At 43.0% G+C, this 24,281-nt stretch overlaps 1 protein-coding gene across 1 annotated transcript in view; it reads left to right on the plus strand.

Moving 5' to 3' along the window:
• Nucleotides 1-24,281, plus strand: part of CMIP (c-Maf inducing protein) — a 129,340-nt gene that overhangs the window by 78,247 nt on the left and 26,812 nt on the right. Inside the window, exons 4-7 of the mRNA XM_014874446.2 lie at nucleotides 16,266-16,427; nucleotides 17,567-17,608; nucleotides 20,240-20,302; nucleotides 21,710-21,790. Coding sequence (XP_014729932.1) covers nucleotides 16,266-16,427; nucleotides 17,567-17,608; nucleotides 20,240-20,302; nucleotides 21,710-21,790 — 348 coding nt within the window. The remainder of the gene's footprint in view (nucleotides 1-16,265; nucleotides 16,428-17,566; nucleotides 17,609-20,239; nucleotides 20,303-21,709; nucleotides 21,791-24,281) is intronic.

A 24,281-nucleotide genomic window follows, 5' to 3' on the forward strand; every position in this document is an offset into this window, starting at 1 on the left:
CAGTCATGGAGAAGGAGCTTTGCTCTGTGGGAGTTGTTTTTAAAGAAGTATTTCTTAAACTTTCCAGTGCTACTGACCCAAGCCTCTCATTTTGGGAAACTCTGAGTAATTTAACTTGGTGCAAAGTAAAATTTATTTTTGCTTCCCTCCCCACCCCCATTAAATTAGTTTCTGAAAAACAAGTGAAACATTATCTTGATTTGAAAGCCCTTCCCTTTACCAAGAATAGCAAATAGTGTTTTCCCATAAGAACAGTGACAGGGTTTAGTCACTGCCCAGGTACTTGGCACTAAGAAATTCCTCTTTGCTAAAACGGAGGTAATTTAGTGTTTGGTTTTTGTTGCTTAATAGTTCAGAGGAAGAGCACCTGGTAACTTTCTGCTCTTTGGCAGGTTTAAGTGAGATCCCAACGGGCTGAAGAAGCAGGACAAGCTGTCAGTGTAGAAGGGAAGGGAGGGAGTGCAGTTGTGTGTCTGCCTTAGTGAAGTTTATCAGTTTACTGACCCCATAGCCTATGACTTTACGAGTCAGGTGCCAAGGTTCATCTCAATCCATAATTTGTATGGTTTGATGATTAAGCAGGTAGTGAGGGAACCCACAAAAAACAAGAAACCTATTATTCTGGAATGGGGCATTTGCACAAAGCACCAACTGGCAGAGAGGTCACTGCAGTTGTATTATAATTGGGTGGTTGTGCTGATGAATGATATATTTGTCCAGTGGTCTTACAAATAATAGGTCAAAACATTTCTGTGGGATGTAGACTGCAGATGTAAACCGGTGCAGATAGCTCTAACAGTTGTTCAGGGAAAAACATTCAACAGAGATGATCTTGCTATTGTTTGTACTTGTGTTGTGGGAGCATTTAGGGATCCCAGCTGAACCCAGAGCCCCAGTGTACTTGGCTCGGGATTGAAGTTTAATTTTCTCCTGCCCTGCCCAAACAAGGCTGGAGGAATTCAGTCTACAGACAGCAAACTGATATTCAGAGAATTTCCAGCAATGGGGATTGCCCCCTCTTAAATTGCAATTATGGGAGCAGAGTCATATTCTGTCAGTGTCCTTCTGACTCTTTTTCCTGTGCTTTTCCCTGAGCTACATGGAAAATGGGTAGGAACAGTGAATAGCCGTGTCTCAAATATTCAGGGAAGCTCTTTAGGTTCAGGCACATACTTTGGTTTTGTAGGAAGATGCTAAAGTCTGTGAGAGAGCTTTGATGTGGTGCAGTTTTAAGGTTTAACATGCTGTGGAAATTAAATTTGCCAACTGGCACCCTGGAAATTATTTTTGTTCTAGAGACAAACATGGAAATAAAAATCAAGAATAATTTCTTCCTGCAACCCAGAGAATAATAAAAGAGATGGTACAGTTTAAGAGAAATAAAAGAGAACCAAACACGTAATTATCCATGTTTTAGATTCAGTTCCAAGAGGTTTTATGTGTCATGCAGCTAACTAGCTGTCAAGATGCTTACACAGCGTTTTAGTTGTGTCTTTTTCCTTGAATACTGTGTTCATTGAAGTCAGCAGGGGTGTAGGGACAGTGTGAGTGTTCCTTATGTAGTCATCTTCTCTTTGGGTTTTCCATTTCAAACCCTCCCAGTAAGGGTTACTCATAATTCCTCATTTAATCTGGATATCAGTGAGTATCACAACTCCTAAAGGATTATTGGCCACCTCAGCCTATTTTTAGAAATCCTGATTTCCTTTGGGTTGTAGCTAAGCCAAACTATCATTGTCCAGAGAATAAACAGAACATGTTAACAACTCTCCAGCTCCTCAAACATAAATCATTAATCCATTGTGTAAGGAAAGTTCCTCTCAACCAAGGAGGTTGGATTGAAACCATGATACATAATCTTTGGTATGTGGAAACTGATAAGTCATAATAGTATATCAATAAAGATAACAACACTTTCTGTGGATATACAAAAGAGAATTACACATGCAGTTCATTGCCCTCTCTGGATCCAGGGCAGATACAGTGGTAACCAACCACTTCTGTAGGGCATGGATACAGCTAAACTTGGCTTTGAGGGATACTGGGACTAATTGGTAACTTTGGGACACACATAAATAAGCAAATACATACTCTTGGTGTTTTCCCAGCCAGCATCGATCTACTTTGTTGCTTGTTCATGTGTTCCTCTCTTTGGTCCATTTGTAGTGCTGAGCACAGAGAGGTACCATCCTCTGTAGAAAACATTGAAAGGTACACTTGGCTAATTTAGTGCCATGTTGCATTTCAGTTACAAAGACATCAGTGAGGTTTTTTTCCCCAGGAATCCTTAGGTCCTCTCTTTTGGTGCAGTGTACAGGTATAGATTTGCATTTTTTTAGAATTCACCTAAGTTCATGCAGGGTATGTTGCATTTTTTATTGTGCTTGATAGTAAGCCCTGAACACTGCCCTCATTGTTGGGTGAGTTGCTCGTGTTTTCTGGTCAGCTGGGTGATGCAGCAGTCAAACATGTCAGTTGACAGCCTTTGGGGGAATGTCCTGAGTTGACACAATACAGAAAGAGCAGACCCAAGTCTGCAGGAAAGTATGAAACATGACTCAAACTGAGCTTTGTGTGCCTCTGACCTGGATCTTCTGGAAAGGCTTGCCTGTACCTTGTCTTTCCCACCGATGCTTTTCATCAGTGCCCCTGTGTCCCCTAACAAGAACTGCTGCTTGGTCAGGGAGTTTACACATCTCTTAGCAGGGACAGTGCAAATGTGTTAATTGTACGATTGTTTAGGTTGGAAGGGACCTTTGAACATCATCTGGTGCTGTCTCCACCCATGCCCCACTCGTCCTCACGCAGTGCAGGGTTTACTTTGAGGTGGTAGGAGGTTGCTGAGAGCCTGTGAAGCCCCAAACCAGACACATGAACTCAGCAGTGCTGAGCTGAGGGGAGCAGCCCCTCCCCATCCTGCACACATACACACCCCTGACTCACAGTCAACACTCACATTACCTTTTGTTTTAAAATCCATTTTCAACCCAGACTCCATTTCCAATTGAAACTCCAGTTTTCAATCCCATGAATTAGGAAACTGGAACAATGTTGTCATTTGGGATTTGCAAACATTTTGCATTGAATACTAAAACAAGCGATGTTGGCCTTCGTTCAAAAACTTTAATTTTGGATTAATATTTCCCCGGTTCTCATAGGGATTGTTCTATCTGTGTCTTCAGGAAACAGATACTTCCATGCACAAGCAGCCCTATTAATTGCAAAGGGATTGACTGTCAAATAAAGGCATACTTGACCTGGATGATGATATGCTCTCTAGTCTTTACTGTGACCAGGTTATGAATTTCTTGTTCATTAGTATTGAATATTTTTTATGCAATAGCCATGGGCGAGTATCAGTTTTTGTAACAAATGGTGAATGTTCAGAGTTACTCTTCTTTAAAATTTAAAACTGCAAAATAATAAGTTAAGAGCAACTGTTCTCAAAAGTGTGGTAAAGCCTTCCTTGTGTAAAGCACCTTTACGGCTTTGTCACCATGGTAATGATTAAAAATAGTGCTGATACAGGAGTGGGGGTTATATAGAATTTAAATGATGACATTGAAGAAATTTACAGCCTTAAATCTCTGTAAATCTTGCCTTAAAACTGTGAGATCTGGAAAAAAATCACATTGGATATAGTTAAAAGGGCCGGTGTGTTTAGTGACCTAATTTATGATCTGAGAGAGGAAGGTTTGGTACCCTGTGACAATCCCATAGCCCTGTGCTCTACTGCATAGTGAAAATACTATTTGAAGGGCTCAGCAGTTCTTTGGAGTGGTAGTTCTGGACTTCAGACCTCTCCTTGGTGGTTACCCAGCACACAAAACCATAACTCTCTTGGCTGTTTCTTTGCTTTCCTTAGCTGAAACACTGAGGCATTTTCACAGAACAAAGAAGTTTTCATTTGCTTCTACTTTGAGGTAAAACAATAAATAATTATGATACAATTAGGCCAGTGATGACTTTTTTTTTCCTTTCTCCTTTTGTGTCTATGTGCAAGTCAATAATATAATGATAGGAACCAAAGCTGTGGAATTAAGTTTTGCCTTTCAAAGCCTCAGGACTTCAATGACACACTAGTTTTGGACAAGCAGGTTTATTGCTTGAGCAGATAAAAGGCAGCATACAAGTTTTTGTCTGGGGGTTGTACTCTTCCCTGAAATGCTTGGGTACCAGTTAAGGGAGACCATGAAGAGATTTATAAGTTATCCTGCCTTTCCTTTGCATCATGGTGCTGTTCTAGGCCAGACTTTTGTACTCTTTAGGGAAGAGATGGGATCCAAGGGGTGTGTAAATGGGTCTGTGTTGCCAAGGAGTGAGACTGGTACCAGTTTGAGCTTCCTGGTGAACATAGTGAGACCATTTTTCAGTTTTTGATGACTCTTCTCATGATGAAGTTGATGTTTGCTTGCATGATGTGTTCCTTTCTATATGAAAGGTAACATGGAATGCAGCTCTATGTGCCTGCTGTTTATCTGGTGATTGATAAAACCACCCTGTGTTATCTGAACAACCTTATTGCAAATTCAGGAGCAACATAATGGAAATCTTGTCGTACTTACAGCCTTTTATTTCCATAACATATATTTTTTGTAATTAAGTTGGGGGAGATGTCTTTTTTGCCTTTTTTTTTTCTTTACTTTCTTTTTGGCTTGAGATATCTTCATGAGCACATGAAGTCTGTTGCCTCTCCCATTTTGCAGCACAAGTTTGACAGTCTCAGGCCATCTGTTATCAGAAGTCACTTGAAAATTCTTGGCCTTGTTTTCTGTTTCTGGGATCTCATTTTGCTAGAGGTAGCTGTGCTGCCACAGCAGAAAGGCACAGATCTCACTTGGGAGGTGGAAATGAATAGATGAAAAACAGACAAGATGTTGACAGAGTTTTTTCTTCTATTCATTTTATTAAATGCTGGTAGTGTTTTAAGAACTGGAACAGGTGGAATGGCTAGATTTTTTTAAGCTTTCACTACCTTTGCACTGGGAAAATACCTCACTTTCTGCGGGGCCACTGGAGCAGGTTCCTCCCAGAAGGTACATCTGCAGCAGTGGCAGCTGGGCACAGGCTGTGCTCTGTGTTGGCTTCACATGAATCACTTCAAATCTGGGAGCTGCATATCCATGTCAGCACAGCACTTTGTCCAGCCCAAGGAGGCTCTTAGCAACACACTGGGATGCCAACCTGGATCTGAGCTGCTGCTCTGAGCTGCCCTGCCCTCATCCAGCCATAGGCACACATGCTGTGTGCACCTATAGCTGCCTCCTGCATTGCCAAAATGGCCTTTTTTAAGGAGGCAGAGCTCAAGCCAGTTAATGGCCTAGTGGTGAAATTTGAGTAGAAACTAGATAGTTATTTTCTATCTTGCTTTAGCTAAGTCAGGACCAGCTCTAAATTTTCCCCTCTAGACTTGGATGCTATCCTATTCAAACTAATATTAGGTCTGAAGATAGAGGGGTGTCAAAAACAGCTGAATAAACAGGTCAGCTTGTTATTGTGTGCTTAGGTCTCAGCTCTGAAGAGGAGCAGATACAATTGCTGGAATATGTTTTTTCTCAGGAATGCTGAGCTGCTGGCCAAGAGGGATCCTTGGGTTTTGTGCTGGTGAATTGCTCCTCTGCATTATTCCAGGGCTGAACTTAAGACTAAGTCTTTGAAACTCAGGATTTTGAGGTCATGGTGACCAAAAATTTCACCAAATTACAACTTCTCATCTGTAGCTGTCATAATATAGAGCTGCACCAAAATTATTCTCTTGTTCAGGTTTCTGGCTGCTGTTTTTAGGAGATCTCTTGTGGAGACAGGACAAGACTGGTAGGCTTTCCCAGGAGTGTAATTATCCTCCTCACATGATGCATTGGGTGTGAAAACCTAACTCTGGGAGATGACACATGCTGAGTGCCTTGTTAAGCTGCTGCCATGGGACCCAGTTCTGCATCCTGGATGTTAGGAAAACTCTTGGTGTCAGAAGACCTCCAAGACCCTGAAGGAGCAAAGGGGATCTAGGTGTTGTTCTAAATTTCTCTTTCATTTCTTGCAGTTGTGTACTTACATTATAGTATACATAATGTATTAGGAGATTATAAAACTGCTGCTAATACCCAAAGAAAACTATAAAATGGTATATTGCAAATGTCTCAGCCTGTATCTTCTGCCCTAGCTCTTGCTGTAAGCCTCACGTTCATCTTGTCTATCACAGTTCCTTATCTTTTTTTTCCTAGAACACTGATGGTTTTAAAATTAGAAAAAAAAAGTATCCAAAAGCAAGTGTGTCCTTCATTCACCTCTCTTCATTCAGAAGCCATTGCATTGCAGCTGTTTCCCATCACCTGGTCTGTGGTAGTCTTTACTGTCTTATTTGAGATGGGAATACTGGATGAGGCTGTGTGACCAGAGGGGAGATCCATCAAGAACAACAGGGATGTTGTGAGTGATTCTGAGCATGAAATGAGCAGTGGTTCTGGGAGCACCCCAGTGATCCCTGGTTCTCAGCAAGGATGTGAGTCTTGGGATCAGAAAGCTGTGAGTCTTTGTTCAGTCTTGCACATCATGCAGCACTTGTACAAAGGAGAAGGAAAACAAGGAAATTGCAGAGATCCAGGGGCATTTTGGTAGGCTGAAGAGTTGCAGGAGGTTTAGAGGTTTGTGCTGATGTGGCACAATAAGGTGCAATATAAAAGCGTGGAACAAAGTGATGGGAATGTTTCAGATGCAAATGCTGCTCTGAAATGGGGCATCTCCCTGTGAGAGAAAGTGGAAAATTCAGTGCTCCAAAGCCCAGTGATCTGAAGATAGAAATACCCTGCTTTTCTGAAGTCCCTTTTAAGATGCTTGCAAGCATCACATAAGCATCCAGTCCCTGCTCTCCCTAAGGCTCTGCAGCAGCTTTCTGACACAAACATGTTCCTCGAGCCGTGCACATCTCTCTTGCTGACGACATTGATGATGCAGGTGCACAAGAGAGAAGCCAATTTCAAAGCCATTTATGGTCTTGAAGAGCTAGAAAATCAGCAAAATAATACATTTGCCAAGGAGGAGAAAGTGAAACAGGTGGGTAAACATCCATTTGGAAGGTTTTGCTGACTGGTGAGAGGGGAGGAGAGCAGAAAAAGATGAGGATGTCCACTGCCAGCAATAGAGAGTATAAAGGAAAAGGGATGACGTGGCTTTTTAATCCATTTTGCATATCTGGGAAAAAATAATTGCTTTGTATGCTACTGGGTGCTACCTCAGCTTACTGGAATTTCCCAGAAAATAAAAGGGGGATAGATTATCTTTCTGAGGTTATCTTTTGTTAGCAGTTACTACAATGTGCAGTGATAGTAGCTGCTTACTCCCAGATGGAGGTGGTTTCTCGGGTGGCGAGTTCTTCCGATCAGAGTTCTCACATGCCTGAAATTCCTGGCATCAGTCGTGCAGCCCTGCAGATGAGGCCACGTCCTGTTTTCCCGGTGATGACCAGCTCTCTCGTGCCCGAGTGGGATCTGAAAGGGGCAGTGCCAGGGCAGGTATGCCTGGCTGTGCTCCATGGTGGCCTTGTGCACAGCTTTTTGCTTTGCCAGACCTGGTCAAAGTGCATTGACGATAAGATTGTGCGTGCTCCCTTTTTTCCTACACAGTATCTTTGTATCTTTGCAGTGGCAAAGTCATTTATTCCCACCGCGGGCTGAGAGCTGGTGGATGCCAAGGCTCCACAGACGCAGCCATCATGTGCAGGACACAAAGGTAAAAGGTAATTAGGAGCCTGGATCAGTTCAGCTGGGTGTCAGAGGCATTATAAAATATGTAGTCAGTAACTGTAGGTCTCTGCACAGAAAAGCACACAGCAAGGACCACACCTAGATGGCACTTAATGTCACAGTGCCTTGTGTCATCTGTGTTCTGTTTGCTGCGTGTTGAAATCCACAGTCACATGGTGTCTGCTGTGCCTTAGTTATTTAATACTACTTTTTTAACCCTGTGCACTCAATGCAGTTAGTCCACTGAAGGCTACAGAAAGCATGGAGTGTGTATGGTACACATATTCTGGCTTTTCCTTTTTTTTTTTTTCCTGACTCTGGGTCTTGCTGCAAATACAGGAACAAGTCAGACTCGCACCTCTCTGGAAACTGTGGGTTTTGCCAGAACACTGAGATCCTGACATACAGACAGTGGCCGTGTGGGGCATTTGCTGCTCTGGAGAAGAGGCCAAATATACTGCAGCAGGGAGCAGTGAGGTCCTGCAAGAGGAGGAGGCAGTTGTGTCTGAACACGTTTGAAACCTTCCCTCTGCTAATGAGTCAGAGACTGTTCAAGTCCTGTAGCTCAAGCGAAGTGTCTGGCTCCTGCCCTGTTGTATGAGGCCAGCTACCTCTCTGTGAAGGTTTTTCTCACTCATTCTGCAGAAGATATTTAGGTAACTCGGGAGGGTTTGTAAACTTCTCCTCACCACCCTGCAGTTAGGGCAAACCTTTCCTGTATGTCTGGAACAATTATGTTGATTAACTATTTTGAAGTTTTTTCTTCTGCCCAAGATCAGGAGGAAAAAATGTTGTGTGACTTTTGTGTAGCAACAGAAAACAAACCAAAACACCCAAATGCTTATGGGTAGCATATTTTAGAATATTTCTTAATTTGGGGAGATGTCACATGGAATTTTCAGCCCAAGATATCAGCTTTGTTTCTACCAATGCTTTTTGCAAGCAGGGAGTGGCTTGTGCTTCTGCTGGAGTATCTGCAGTCGTAGTGAAATTCCGCATAGCCAAAGCAACATTAAAAACAAACCCCAACTTGGCTCTGGTACGAAAAATACGGAACAGCAGTTGCTGTGTGCAGGATGAAAGCTGATGTTTTGCCAACCTGAAGTGTAAAGCTGGTGCTGGAACTGAGGCTTGAAGAATGGGAGTGTTTGCCAAAAGGAAATGGAAGCAGGGATGGAGGGTTTCAGGGAATGCATCAGCGTCAGCCATGCCAAAAAATGTCTCCCCTGTGGACAGGTCTGATTACAAGAGTAACCACATTAGCCCAGGCAAAGTGCAGCTGGAGCCACAGTTGGCCTTTTGCGTTTTCTAGCTGGGTTTACAGCATCTCAAATGCAGGAATGAGGTAGAGCTGGGTTTGGCTCTGCCAGCTGTGTTCCTGCATCTTAGAGACACAAGGGCTGGGCAGGGGTTCGAGAGGAAGACAAGGCACCAGCAGAAACAAACCCAGTTTCTTTGCTTGGTAGTGGGGAGGTCTGCCAAGGACGACCTCTTCCCTCCCTGCTTAGGGAAGCTAGAAGGAAGCTACAATTTTTGACTTGTTTTCAGTTTTTGGAGACACACACATGCGTTTGCATGCAGATTTGTCTTCAGTGGAGCTCATGAGTTTCATGGTTTTGGTTTTCTTCCTTTCCCTTGGGTATAATATCCTTCCTGCTCCATCCTCTCATCCCCTTTTGTTAGTGAAGGTTATCTTTGCAGTATTGTTGAGCACATCAGAGAGCAGAAGCCCAGAAGGATGGGCAGTCAGTTGACAGCTGTGTGCAAAGGAGGTGGAGCTGTATATATATATATATATGATATATAATATGCTTCAGGAGCAAGTTCTTCAGTGCATTAATGTTGCATGCTGAGAGGTGACTGAGGAGCCGAGCCTGCCCTGTGACCCCCTCCTTGTCCCATGTCCATTCTGCACTTCTCTTGCTTCAAGCACAAATGTTTCATGCTTTTAAAATTGTGTTTATTTCAGCATTCTTTTCCTTTGCAATGGTACTGTCCCAGGGGTACCTGAGCAAAGGACAAACCCTGTGCTTGCGGGAAGGGTCTGTGTGGTTGTTCCAGCTCGTGCATCAGTAACAGCTGAACCCACGTCACCACTTGCTGAACCCATTGAACTCTGGAACAGCACTGACCTGAGTCTTGGGGGTTCTTGTCTGGTTAGTGAGAGCTGGAGCAAGGTGGCACACACTGGTGGAAAAAACCAGGTGAATCAGGGTAGACTGAAAAAGGTGGTGGCCAGAGATGGGGAAGCACAGCAAGAGGGTATCAACATTCAAGTTGCTGCAGGCACAGTGCCTGCCAGTGGTGCTTCTCCCTGGGGTGTGTAGCGGTTTGAAAGCAAAAACAGTGAGGCACTCTAAGTCAGTAATACAGTTTAATAGGAAAAAAAAGAGAAAAAATAAAATACATGCAATAATACAAACGAAAAACCACTGACAGAGTCAGAAAACAACCTGACACCCTGTCAGTCAGGGTGTTGGTAGCAGTCCCATTAAATGGTGGCTGCATCCTCCTGGATGACAGATGTGGTTCAGTTGAAGCAGTGCTCCTGTAGAAGGTGCAGTTTTCCTCCAAAGATCCAGCAGTGATGTGGAAAAGTTCCGACTTTCCTCTGGGATCCAGTGGAAAGGGCTGCCTTGGTGTTCGAAATCTCAGTTTTTATTTAGGTAGGAAAGGCCTGGCTCCTCCCCCTGGCTGGAGTATCTCCCAATAGGATGATGTAATTTTATCAGTCATACTTAATGGCCCATTAACAGAATATATCTTCTGGAGGAAGGATGGGTTGTGAAAAGATAACGATGATCATCCCCCTGATTTTATCAGATGGCACATCAGCAGAGGATATCTCCCACAGAGATAAGGATCACCACCCTTCCCCCTTTCTACAGATGGTGATAGAATACACATTTTTGCATTGTAGCTCAGGACAGGGTGCCAGGATCCAGCAATTGTCTTAGAGGCCTGCGGGTCAGAACACCTCAGTTCTGCTCTGTTCCTGGTTTGCCATATGACCTCAAGGAAATCACCTTGGTTTTCTTGCTCTTTCTCTCCTTCTTGCTTTTAATCATCCAGACTGCAAGCTGCTCGGGCCAGAGAATGTCACTGGGTGTATTTATTCAGGCCATAGATTCACAGGTGCCAGTCTCAGTGTCATAAATAATGGGGATTTTACCAGGATATTTTTTATGAGTTGGCAAAAACTGAAGTGCTATTTAGACCTTAATTGAGTGAGAATCAGAAGAACTTATCCTATAGTATTTCCCTCCAGTTCTCTGGCCTGTGGCTAGAAATTTGTGGGGAAGTGAGCCTTGACCATGACAATTGCATTCAGAGAAGCAACTGAAGCAAAGAAGTTGATGCACTTCAGCATTTTGCACTGGGTAGAATGAAAATATGCAAAAAATGTCGTGACCTGAAAATATGGTGGAGAGCAAAAGTTTGCTGTTGCTGTTTTGCATCTATTTTAGAGAGCAGCACATTAGTCTTTCTGTACAGAACTTTCAGAAGGTCAAGAAGAGTTTGATTACTGCAGCATGAGCAGTTTGAAGTCCCTGATTTAGAAAAGTTTCCATAATCTCATCCCAGCCCTTTGCCTGGATTGAGACTTTCTATAGACTTAGTCTTTTCAGGTAAGTTTGGTTTTTTATTTTCTTTTCATATTGGTAAATATTGCAGGTAGGAGCATAGTTCCAAAAGCTTTCAGTGGATTCAGCTGGTGGTTTAAGTCCATCTCTGAGTAGCAGGGAAAGTTCTGTTAGCAGTAAGTTACCGTTAGGTATTTTTCAGAATACCGTGAAGTAAGTGATACCTGCTAGTATTAAAAGCAGAATATGGGACATCCCAAGTTTTGGGATACCGTGCCCTCTTTGTTTTCATGAAGATAATGAGTTAAAGGTCAAAATTCCAGCAGGTGATGCTGCAGAATACATGGTGCACCTGGGTTTGTAGGACATGCCAACATGTGTGTTGAACATCGCCAGCATCTCTTCCTGTTCCTTGTTACGTGGCGTTTGAACAAAATGTTCTGCTGCAGAGGAGAAAACCTTTCCAAAGTCTGCTCTCTGTGTTGTTTTTATCTCTGCAGATTTGCATCTAGCGAGAGGCACCTCCATTTTACATAAGCACTGTCAACATTAAAGTGTAACACTAGTCTGTGTCATCCGTCCCCGCAATGAGCTGGGGGGACCTTTGTGCGGGAGCCTGACCTTTTCCCTCTTGCTGGAGCTGCTCTCGTTGCTCAGCAAGAAATAAACAATTGCTGGCACCCACAGCCCTCAGGGCAGCGCCCGTTCCTGCAGGAGCTGCAGCCTGTCCCGTTCCTGCAGGAGCTGCAGCCTGTCCCGTTCCTGCATTCCTGCAGGGGCTGCAGCCTGTCCCGTTCCTGCAGGAGCTGCAGCCTGTCCCGTTCCTGCATTCCTGCAGGGGCTGCAGCCTGTCCCGTTCCTGCATTCCTGCAGGGGCTGCAGCCTGTCCCGTTCCTGCAGGAGCCTCCCCACTAAAGACTTGAGCGATCCTTTGCAGGGGATATGTGGTAAAGGGGGGAAGAGAGCTAGAATTCAGCAGGCTCTTCGGCATTAGGGATGGCCATTAATTTTCTTTATGTAATGAAGATAGTATTTGCTGATGGGAAGACAGGTTCCCAAGAGTACAGAACGTTCCTTGGCTGGCAGTGGCAAAGCAGGGATGAAATTTTGTCATCAAAAGGGCTAACTGCATTTTTCCCTTTTTGGATCAGGTGTGCTGTGCTGGCTGCTTTAAGATGTTCCTAACATGAAAGGTCTTTCTAGGGCTGAACAAGGCAAATGTTCCATGCTGGCTGATTTTGTGCATTAGAGTCCATTTTTCTTAGCTGTTGACTACATCAGTATTATTATCATTCTCGTCCAAGAAAGTGGTGTATGAGCAAGGGCTACAAGATGAAGCCATTATAGGAAAGAAAAACACATGAAGATCTTACTTTAAAAAAGCTGAAAGTTTCCTGGGCCCTCTTGAACTTTCTGTTCAAAGCAGTGTTCAGTGGTTTTTGGGCACTGATGGTAAAACCAACTGTGTATAGATTTTTGTCACATTTCCTAGCTTAATAACTCTAGAAAAGTAATTTTTGATATGTGGACTTCAGTTCTTTTCTCCTGTAAAACAGGATTGAGACTTAGGTTTTTGAGTTTCTGCAGGACTTAATTAATTAGAGTGATTTGAGAATGAAGGATGCCCTGTCAGTGTCACTTATTCTCCTCATTCTGCTTCTTCTGGGTACTTAATAAATTCAGTGGTTTTGCATTTAAAGTCAGCATGGGCAAGAATTTGGAGTGACACTGGCTGTGTGGCTTTGGCTGGTCAGTAACTAGAAGGGTCAAATTCCAAGTTGGCATATCTTATTTTCATTCACATAAATTTTCACAGCAGCCACTGCTTTTAGTGAAATCTCTCTAGAAACTCAATTCCTACCCTGGTATTTTTTGTGTTCAGGCTATTAATGATAAATGTTGTGTGAATTTTTTCAGCAACTGAAGGCATCTTTTACACCTACATCCAGGGGCAGTGAACCCCTGGACTGACATTCCTGTTCTCCATGTGGGTCTTTGCCAGGCAGCTTTGTTTTCCAGTTTGTGAGTGATGGTTGCTCCCTGCTCCAGAGCCAGCACAGGTAGAATGGAGCAGATGGCTCGGTGTTGCCTAAGTGCTTGCTGAGACACAGCAAATTGCTTCTGTAACCCACTGATAGGTTTCAGGCTTTAATTGAGGCTTTCAGCGAGGCGCTCAACAGTGAAAAGCATTCTGCTGAGAAAAACAGCACTGTAACCATGGCCAAAGGTTCAGGACAGCAGAGTTCAACCCTCTTGGGGATGGCTCCTCTATTTATTTATTTATTTTCTGCTGCTTTCCCACCATCATTCAAGACTCCTGTAATGTCGTTCACAGACTGCAGCTCAGTCTGTCAGTGCCACTCAATCCATTGTGCTGGAAACATGAAGCACGCACTGATAAGTTTGGATTCAGTGCTTGCAGCAGGCTCAGTGTGTCTGCAAAGGTGGCTGTCCCCTGATGCTCCTTTGAATCCCTGCCTGCCTGCCCTGAGCAGCAGCTTTGGTTGGTCTTCCCTGCCTGGCAGTGGGTAAAGTTTCTGCTGTCTTCCCTCTAATGTACGTCAGCATCATCAGAATCCTGGCTTTTAATGGACATCTCTAAAAGGGAAAGAAAAACTCCCCTGCTCCTCCCTCACCCCAAGCAAGAGTGGATTTGACAGCAAAAGAAGAATATTTGTGGTGGAGTTGTCTGAGCAGCGTCCTGTTGGGCAAGAGTTTCCTTCAGCAGCTACCCCCCCCTTAGGCTGAAGGAGCTGCTCTGAAAATGAGTTGTAACTCACCAAAAAAGGGGCAGCCCAGAGAGGCAGGGATGCAATAGCCTAGTTATCTAACTCTTGTCCACCCCATCCCCACATTTTATCAGCTTCCAATTCTGCTTTGAGTTTTACTTCTTCACAATACAGGGCCAAGGAGTAAGTTTCAGCATTGGAAATTATATTTCTTGAACCAGCTTGGTTGATGTCGTCAATTAGAAAGGAGTTGTTTCCAGTTAAAAGACTGTCTGGTTGTCTTAAATTTAGTGCTGGAGTAGGTCTAACAAAAAGACCATAAATAAAGGCACTACATGAATAAGAGAAATTAAATTCTATGATGGAAGTTTCCTAAAGAGTCCAAGAAATCTGTGATGTAGAAGCAGTGCTGGTAGCTTAAAATCACTGTTGGATTTGCTCTGTCCCAAGGAGCTCAGAAGTACAAAGATTTTTGTGCAGTTCTGAAATCCCAGCCTCATTTGATAATGTCTGCAGCATGTTTTTATGTTCCTTTAGTTTTTCAGTGACTTAAAATGCACTGAAAGTGTGAACTACATTGCCAATGTGCTTTTGTACTTGGCATGAATTTAATTAAAAAGATAATTGGATTGCTTTATCAGTCTTTACATGTCAGCCTAGTTCCACTCTCCTTTCCCCCCTATAAGAAGGCTGACAAGCCCAGTGCATTTGAAATCTGTATTTTTCTGCATTGTTCTCTGTTGTGTTTCAGGTGGGGGTGCAGAGGTGGCTGCTGTTGAGCAGTAGGTCTGCTCTGGGGTGGGAAGGAAGTGGCTGATAAGCAGAGAGCCAGCCTGCTCAGATGGTTCCTGCTGGGCTGCCCTGGGCGAGCACAGGGGGAAATGCCAGGAGCCACAGAGTTCCAAAGCAAAACAAAGCACTCAGGCTCTTTGCAAAGTCCCCTGCCTGTGTTACACTTATGTGTAGCCCAAAATGTGCAGGTGAGATTTGCAAGCTGCACAAAATGGGCACATTATGTGGATTTCATGGAAATGCTGCCGAGCAGTATAAGATCCATTTTTAGTGTAAAACACTGATGTTTTCGTGTAAACATGAGTGCCCAGCCAGTGCTGTTAAATAAACCTGAGCGTGTGTCCAGCCTTCTGCACATCCTTTTTTACAGAGGACCAGGCTCATGCGGAGAGGGGAGTGGAGGGGCATGTGAACTAAATACAAGTGGGGTCCTGGCAGTGCTGTCCCTTCAGTGCAGAGCTCCCTCCCTGCCTCTGGCACTGACTCCACGCTCTTGTGGAGTCCCCCCTGGCTCTCATGTGCCCTTCATGTTGTTTTCAGGAGTGACGTTTGAACACTCACAATCATTTCCTTGAACTTGTAGAGTGCCATCAAGCCACCTCTGGAAATTCTGGTGGATGGGTTTTCTCTAAAGATTGCTTTTTATAATATAAAACAGCTTCTGTTCCAGTAGTTTGTGGTCACATGGCTGCTGAGGAGTAAGAGTTATCCTCTGCTTATCCAGCTGCTCTGTGGATGGGGCTGTTGATGAAACAGCTTGGGCATGGTCAGGTGCCTGCAGGGAACTGGGGCAGATGGGGGTAGGCAATCAGGAATGCTGTTCTTGAGAGTAGAAATGCTGTTGTATGGAAGATTTGGAGACTTTACAAGTTGGCTTCTGTTACAGCTGGAGGGTGTAACATGATTTTTCAGGCTCCTTCAAGGCAGAAAAAAAAGCCTCTTGGTCTGTGAGATTTTTTTGCTTTGATAGTATTGATTTAAATGAATTCTGAATGTGAATTCACATGCAGAATAAAGGATCTGTAAGAGTGATGTTTTGATAGCCTCTCTCTCTCTTCCCCCCTTGCTTAATGAGTCTCTTTAAAAGAACTTAAGCTGTAGAAACAGTTCAATAGCAGGTATCTGTTGTTAGCCTGAGGAAGAAGGTGTTTGCAAGAGGAGATGATGAAAAGAAAGATGCTCTGGAGTTAAAAAACTCATTTTGAAATAAAAAGAATCATGGTTTCTTATTGCTTCCACAGAAGAAACTGGTTTAGACATAAAAGGTTTTCTTGTCCATTTAAATGTTTCAAGTACAGCTTTTCAGCCACCAGAAAAGACAAAACTCAAAATACAAAGCAGCCCTCTGGGCAGTAGGAAGCACAGCTCCATTCAGTGGTGTTCACGGTGGTGTCAGTGTGGCCCTTTCACGTGTCTTGCAGAAGAAGATTTACAAGTACAAGAAGGTGCTGAGCAACCCCAGCCGCTGGGAGGTGGTGCTGAAGGAGATCAGGACGCTGGTGGACATGGCCCTGACGTCGCCTCTGCAGGACGACTCCATCCACCAGGCACCCCTGGAGATTGTCTCCAAGCTGCTCTCAGAGGTATGGCCTCAGCAGGGCTCCTGTCACGCTGAGACAAACAGTTAAAACTTTGGGGTGGGTTTTATTTTAACTTCGGCTGTCAAAATTCTGCCTGTGAGTCTGCTCGTGACTTCTGCTGACTTGAGTGGAGTTTGCACTTGCTGGGGAGAAGGAAAATTTGACCCATGTTACGTAGATTTCTGGAAACAAAGCAAGTCCCATTTATCTTGTGTTTGTTGGTTTGGTTTTTTTGGTTGGTTGGTTTTTTGTTTCTTTGGTTTTTTTAATTATCTACAGTAAATTTGTCATGGGTTTAACTCATGCCTTAAGTCATTGGTAAAGCTCCCTTTGACTTCTGTTCCATTGGCTTTGCTTCCATGACCAATAATTTTAATATCAATATATACACCCACGAATAAATTAATTGTGTAGCTGTTTTATTTTTGCTAATTCTGGTAAAGAAAAGCATTTTGTTATTCTGTCTTCCTCCTATAACATCTCTTTCAAATGTTTAACTTTTCATGGACAGGAATTGTAATCCCAAGCAGGGTTTTTATGTCTTAGTTCTGATGTGATAGCAGAAGGATTTGATACAAGCAAAAAAATCCACTATTGTTTTTTCTTGCAGTAGTCAAAAATCTCAGCTACTCACACCAGTGTAACCTCTGGATGGATCATGCTGCTGAAAAAGCACAGGGCAAATTCTGCATAGGTGGTAGGATAGGTGACTCTCAGTCAATTTATTGGCTTTTCCTGGTACCATGTTTAAAGAAAGAATTTTGGGAAAACTGGCCACAAGAAAAAACACCACAACAATCCTTTTAATAATTTTTGTAGAGATGTACAGCTTGTCCTAAGAAAACATTTTAAAGAAATATATTGATGGCTTTACTTTTTCAAGTGATTGAGACCTCTGGCATCCTGGTGTTCGTGTGCTGAGCTGAAGGAGCAGTGAGGGCTTGCACCACTCCTCATAGCAGGCAATGTTTCACCTCCTTTAGGAGAATGATTTTAATGCCATGGTTTTTATTCAGAAAATAAGCAGCTGAGTCTAGAGCCTTTCTTCTTGTGTCTGGTGGTAGCTGAGGACTGTGTGTGCTGGTGTACCAACTCAAGAGTGCTCTTTGCTCACTCATCTTTCCTCTATTCAACTCTTTCAGAACAACAACTTAACCACTCAAGACCATGAGAGCATTATTGTGGTGAGTATCTTTCTGTCAAAAGCTGAGGATAAATCGATGCTGTTTGATAACAGTTCTGTAGTGCCTGTATCTGCCCCAGTGAAGTAGGGCAAATGTGAAAGCCTTTCCACCAATGCTGCTGAGCTTAGGCAGGAATGAAAACCATTTGTCTGTTTTTTTGTGTGGCTTTGTCATTTCCCTCGTTCCATAGATGAATTACAATAAAGCTTTCTCATCAGCCTGTATGAGAGAGCACAGCATGTTGAGTGTTAACAATCTGTCCAAATGGGCTCCTTAGGAAGCTACACAGCAATATCCATATCTATATATGTACTTTAAATAATCAAACCCCATCATTTCCAGATGTGCCCTATAAAACCCTTAGGCTGAGTAGTTTCCTGAAGGGCTAATGCTGCCATATACAGAATGTCTCCATTGCTGAGGGTATGTGAGCAAGGGATTGCTCTTGTGTCATTCCACTTTAACTCCCTGCTAACTTATTTGTAAAAATATCCTCTTCAACGTTTTTCTTTTTTGTAGGTCGCATATATTTAGACATGGAAATGAGTGAATCAAATGGCAGCTCTATTGCTTGTGAAACAAAGTATAAAATCTCAACAGTTTATCAGAGAGATGGAACTTGGTTGCCCATCACTGTGATTTAATTTCATTCTCTGGCAATTTCCAGGAGATTTTCCTAGTAATCTAATCTAGAGCCTCACCACCAGCTGATTGTATCATATCTCTGTTACTCTTTCTGCAAAATAACAAGGTGTCAGGTAGCTGCCAGTAGGTATTAATTGTGTTTAACTGCTGTTTAAGATACCCTTTTAGCTGGAATCAGTCACTGAGATAAGTTTCTGAAGTAGAATTTACTTTTCTTTGCTATAACCTTCGTTTAACTCTAGTGCCAAGGATAGTTCAGGCCCCCAGTTACAGCTGGTTGTTTTTGGGGAAGGATTTTTTAATACAAGATGTGAAGTGGCCCTGCTGTGAGTAGGGAAGGTGAACCAGGTATCCTCCAAAGGTGCTTTCAGCCTGTGCTATTCCACTGCTCTGGGTGATGGCTTCTTCAGTTCAAATCCTGCCCTCGTGTAGGTTGTGCCCAGGCCATTAAGGAGCTGGCAGTTCCTGGGCATTCAGAGCTCACTGCCATTACCCAGATAACCTGGGCTATTCCTGGAAAGAATTGCTAATACTGTGTATTTATGTAGCATGTGGAAAGTACACAGTGCTTGGCCATGCAGATGGGACCAGCTTTCCTTGTCTGGATGGTGCTGGGGCAGATCAATATCCCAACCAATCCCTTCCTGCTCGGGATGGGGACACACGTGTTGCCACGGCTGGGCAACGTGGCACAGCACGTGTCTGCTTCGTGCTTTTGACCATGGCACTCACAAGGAGAACACAGGAAAAGGTCTTTTCAGGCTGTCACTCTGCCACACTGACCACTGAGGCTGCTTGACTCTCTGTGGTGCTGTTATCCTAAAGCAAAGAATCCCAAAGATGGGTTCAGGAAAGATCTTGAGCTCAGGTGTTGAGGATGTTCTGGTCTCACTGGATGGGGTTGTGTTCTCCATCAGTCCCCTGTGGCTGGGCCACCACCAGAGGAGGAGTGAACAGTTGCAGGAGGATGGCACATGATAATGAGTATCATAGTTCCTACATGTAGCCAGACAGAGCTTTGCAGATGTGCTTGGGTTTCACTGTTAAAATTCACACTAATCTTGACCTGTTTGTGTGTGACTGTGAAACACAGCCACTGCAAGCAGACTCACAGGGCTGAGTAAGGAGATGAGAGGGAGAGCAAAAACCAAAACAGGCTGCCTTAGTTAAAACCCCAGGTGCCATCCAGATAAAATATCTGGTGTTCAGTTGCTTAATACAAAATGTCCTGGCTGCTGTGTTCAGTGTCTTCTGTTGAAATGGGTACTGGGAATCCCTGTAACTGAAGAGTGGAAAAGCCTGAAGGCATCACCACATAGAATTACATTATTCTGGTACCATTTTCTAGTTTACAAAGGAAGTAACAACAGCATAAGTTCATTACCCCCTCAGTGGCAGGTATGACCTCTAATGTGTTTACCCAGCATAAGCACATTGGTTTGCGTAGCAACAAAGGAATGGTTGATCTCAGCTTTTACAAAGTTAGATGCTTGATTTTGATAAATAGGGTCCTCCCAGGTAAGAAGTGCTAGGCTGGTTTTAGTGAGCTCTTTCTCACAACAAAAGAGCTTGAACTCCTTCATGAAGGATATGTGTGTGTGTGTGGTGGTGTTCAGGTTTTTCTTTTAGGGAGATGTTCTAACTCAAACAGTGAGCCAGATTCATCCTTGCTTTATTACATCCTAAAGCAATTGGTCTGCTCCTGTTTCCATTTAAACCATTATAAATATTGCACTGCTTTGCCTGTTTTACATATTTACACTGATGTAGTTAAAAGCAGAGTTTTCCTGAGGATTCATAGTGGAGGTGTGCTTGAGCTCACTTGTAAAATAAACTCATGGCTTGCCTCTAATTTCTCTATTGATGCTTTGTCTGTTTCTACAAGTGAGCTTTTATTCCCCCAAGAAAAATACTTCTTTGCAATATGCTTTCTCCAGTTGCTGCCTTGAAATTCAATTTTTCTTTTTTCTCCCTTTATTTTTGAAGGCAATTGCACCTTTGCTGGAAAACAACCATCCTCCTCCTGACCTCTGTGAATTCTTCTGCAAGGTATCAGAACAGCTTTGCTTTCTGAAGTCTCATAGTTGTATATGAATGTAGCTCTTTGAGCAGGAGGTTTTTTTTCTTTAACTTCTTACCTCCTGCTGAGATTGAGGTTCAGTTTTTGGTCAGCAAGCAATGATACTGGAATGGTGAACAGCACCATTATGATAAATACAATCATATGCTTAGTATATCAGACTGTTTTGTCCTGATACTGTGTGAGAGTTAAAATTCTGAGACTCCCACACCTCAGTCTGGGTACAAGAGGTGTCCTACTGCATGCTGTGTTTAGCTAATGCAGAAATCACTGGAGCCACTGTGTTCAGATGTGTGTAACTCACCCTTATGGTATTTTGTCATTGGGTAATGGCAGTGGGAAGATCATAAAGACTCATCCTCTTTTCTGGTAAATCCATGCTTGTGCTGCATTTTGTATCCTTTATCCATAAACTTCAGAGTACTTTGGATTGCAGACCTTGTGGATTTAAAAATACTACTTTTCCTCAAGGCCTGTTTGTGTTTCAATTTCAAGTCTGCTTAAATTTGCTTACTGATGACTGGGTATGCATTTGTCAAATATTCTGGATGCTGCTTGTAATTCCCATCCAGAGTTATTAATCAGCTGCTTCTTCCTACAGAAATTGAGTCAGGTGACAGAAACTCCTCTGACTTGCATTTTTATAAGCACTCTTAGGTCATCAGTGGCCTCAGACTTGATGCATTTTTATTCCTTAATTGGGGTTTTTTGCCTTTGAGCTCTCTCAGAGATGGGCACCTAATTGTCTGTAAATGTGTGTAATGGGGTGTGTATAGTTGCAGGAAGGGAAACAAGTTATGGACTTCCCAAAACAGAGGTGGACAGGGTAATAAAAAGGAGACTTTATCTTCAGAATTGACCCTGTCTTGGGCAGGGGGTTGGACCAGATGACTTTCAGAGGTCTTTCCCAATCTGAATTACTCTGACTGATACATTATGATTATATATTTCGTCCTGTGATGGGAGAGTAGGTTGTTGGCACCATCCAAGATCCACCACAGGTTTTTAGCCTGGATCTCAAAGAAAGGAGGTTTGTGGCATTACACTGCCTGTTTGATCATATCTTCCTGTCTCTAGCCCCTTTCCTTTTAAAACTGTTGGCAGTAAGACCCCAGAATGGTACATTGCAGTGAGTTTTGAGACAGGGAAGAGAAGGTAATTTGCAGTTTGTGAGCTCCCATGGGAATCTTTTCCTAGATACCAGCAAATCCATAGGAAGGAGCAGTGTTATGAATACTTTAATATCAGGAAAGATTAACTTAGCCCTTGGATTTTGTTAATCTTGGGGTAATCCAGGGGAGGTGGGGTGTAAGCCAGGGGAGACCCATCTCCAAAATTCCTGCAGCTCCCAAAATGTTCCCTGTTGCTCCTTGCAGCACTGCCGAGAGCGCCCGCGGTCCATGGTGGTGATCGAGGTCTTCACCCCGGTGGTCCAGAGGATTCTCAAACACAACATGGTGAGTGTTCGTGCCACGGGAGCTCCAGCACTTTGGAGGAGTTTTACTGCCGTGCCTTTTGTGATCAGCAGCTGCTCTGCTGCCTGTCGTGTGCTGTGGTATCTAAATCTGCCCCCCAAAGTGTGAGTGCTGCATGTAATTGTGTTACTTCAGCAGTGCAGAACTAATAAGCTTTCAGTGGGATCCTCAAAAGCATCTAAGCAAAGCCATTGAGGGATGTTTCTTTTGGCAGCAGTGCCAGCATATGCAGCTCCAGCTCTCTCCCACCTGGCCCTTGGTTCCTTATTTACTCCCTGCATGCCATCCTTGCAGTTAAAACACTTTAAAATCAAATAAATAACAAAAGCAGAATGGAGACTTTGTTCATTTTGAGCTGGGGCCCTCAACACTTTTTCTTTTCTTGGTTTCCATTTGTCTTCAAGCTCATTTCCAGTGAGTTCTTACCTGGGATTCCTGAATATCCTTATGCTTTTCTACTGCTATTCTTCCTACTCATTACAAGATTTAGGTACTCTGTTGTTTTATGGCTGTTTTTACCCAGACTTTCTCTCTCCTCATTGCTGATCAATTCCTTGTCAGTGTTTGAAATAAATGCCCTGCTTTGCTTTCCACCCTGTAGACCAGATTCCCCCTCCCCAAACTCTGAAAATATTCTTTCATTATCCATATTCCTTTCCTAATAAAGATCTGGGGTACTTACCAGCTCTCCAGCTTTTGTGGCATATTAAGTTTCCTGCCAATGTTGTTAAGTTACATGAAGAAATCTTACTTCACAATGCAGTGGCAAAGAATAACAAATAAATAAAATAAAATATTTAAGGCAGTTGATTTGGTTGTGATCTCAAGGATGAACCTCTGTAGCTTCATAATCAACTTCTTTTCACTAACGTATAATTTTAGAGACCATCCATTGTCATGTTATGATTAGCATGAGCCCAGTAGAAAACAGTTATATTTCTTTTTTTTCCAATCTTATTATTTAACTCCCTGAGTTTACAGAACTAGATAGAAAGCCCAACATGGCAAAAAGGTCATGTTCCTGGCTCTGTGCCAGCACTCTGCAGACATGTAAACATTTTTGAATATTCTGTAGTGTTCAGTGAAATATTCTGTAAATGTTATTCTTGGATTCCAGACTGATTTTTTTAAAGCATCCAGAGCTCTTGAGGGGTCTCAAATAAAATCTAAATGCATAGTGTAATGCTTGTATTTGGTTAGCTTCAGAGAATTGGGTATATTTACCATACTTAACATTTGCAGATTGAAAATCAACATGTCTGTACCGCAGTGTGTAGTTGGAGAATTTATGGTGTCAGGTATTAATTGGAGTGGATTTGGGCACTTTACCACTCTCTGGAGACTTCTGTACTGAATAGTGCTTTAGAGAATGTGTGTGTGTGTGTGCACATAAATAAAGTTACTCTTTAGGGGGACACTAAACTTCATCACCACAGGAGGCCCCGTGCAGTCCTTGGGGCAGGAGACTGAGCTGGCTCTTCCACCTTTGCCTCCAGTTTGTTCTGTGGCCTTTGAAAATTCCCAACAAGTTTTGCTCCACAGTTTTCTACCTATAAAATGGGGAAAGTGTGTCTCATTTATCTCTGATTTTAACATCTCAAAAGAACAAGGGTAGGTTTTTGTCTTGGTGATAATACTGGTTACATGTAGGACTGGAGGCTGTTGTGTGCTGATTTGTTTGAGGAGTGCTCAGCAACCTCCCAAACCTTTGGGTTTTAGCTGTTTGTAGACTCAGCCCAAATGTTTGAATATAAGCCCTTATTTCTCTCTTTTTATTTTTTTGAGCAATCAGTATTGGTGTTGTGTATTGTTCTGTGCCTGGTATGTATAGGGCATTATATTAAACTTAGAGATTTTATTTTGCAGAGGTCAGCAATGACAGCCTCTTTATGATCTCTTGGACTTTGATTTCAACTTCAGTTAGGATACCTAGACAGGTTGCAAACTTTTATAAGCAAATTGCAATTGCAAAAGCTGTCTTGGAAGGCATGTTTGTGAAATTAGTCAAGTGTTCTATGAGGCACGTGTGGTCTCTAGTGATGTTAATTGTAATGATGGGGAATTGCTCACAGTCCCTTTCTGGGTGAAGTTACCAGGCATCCATTCAGTACCAGCAGAGAGACACTTAGGGCTTGAAGGAGACATTGTTCAACCTAAGCTTATGTTCAAGTTTTTGCTCGTTTTCTCTGGCTGTAAAACTTAGCAGGTATTAATACAGGTTGTGCTATAAAAGTGCCTGAAACCAAAATGAGTTAACAGAAGGTTTCAGTGCTCTGGGAGTTGATCATCCCTTTTACAGACCACCAATAATTCATTACCATTTGTGGCATTTCTTTAACATTTCAGTTGCCATGTATTTTTTTCAGGATAACTTCCACAGGCAGCTGCTGGAGGAGTAGCTGGGAGTGCTGGTTTGTCCTCAGTGGACCTTGTTCCCCCCTTGGAAATTCAGCTCTGTAGTTCTGCAACACCT

Source organism: Sturnus vulgaris, chromosome 12 (genome assembly GCF_052056855.1).
Source record: "Sturnus vulgaris isolate bStuVul1 chromosome 12, bStuVul1.hap1, whole genome shotgun sequence".
In the NCBI taxonomy this organism is placed as follows: domain Eukaryota; kingdom Metazoa; phylum Chordata; class Aves; order Passeriformes; family Sturnidae; genus Sturnus; species Sturnus vulgaris.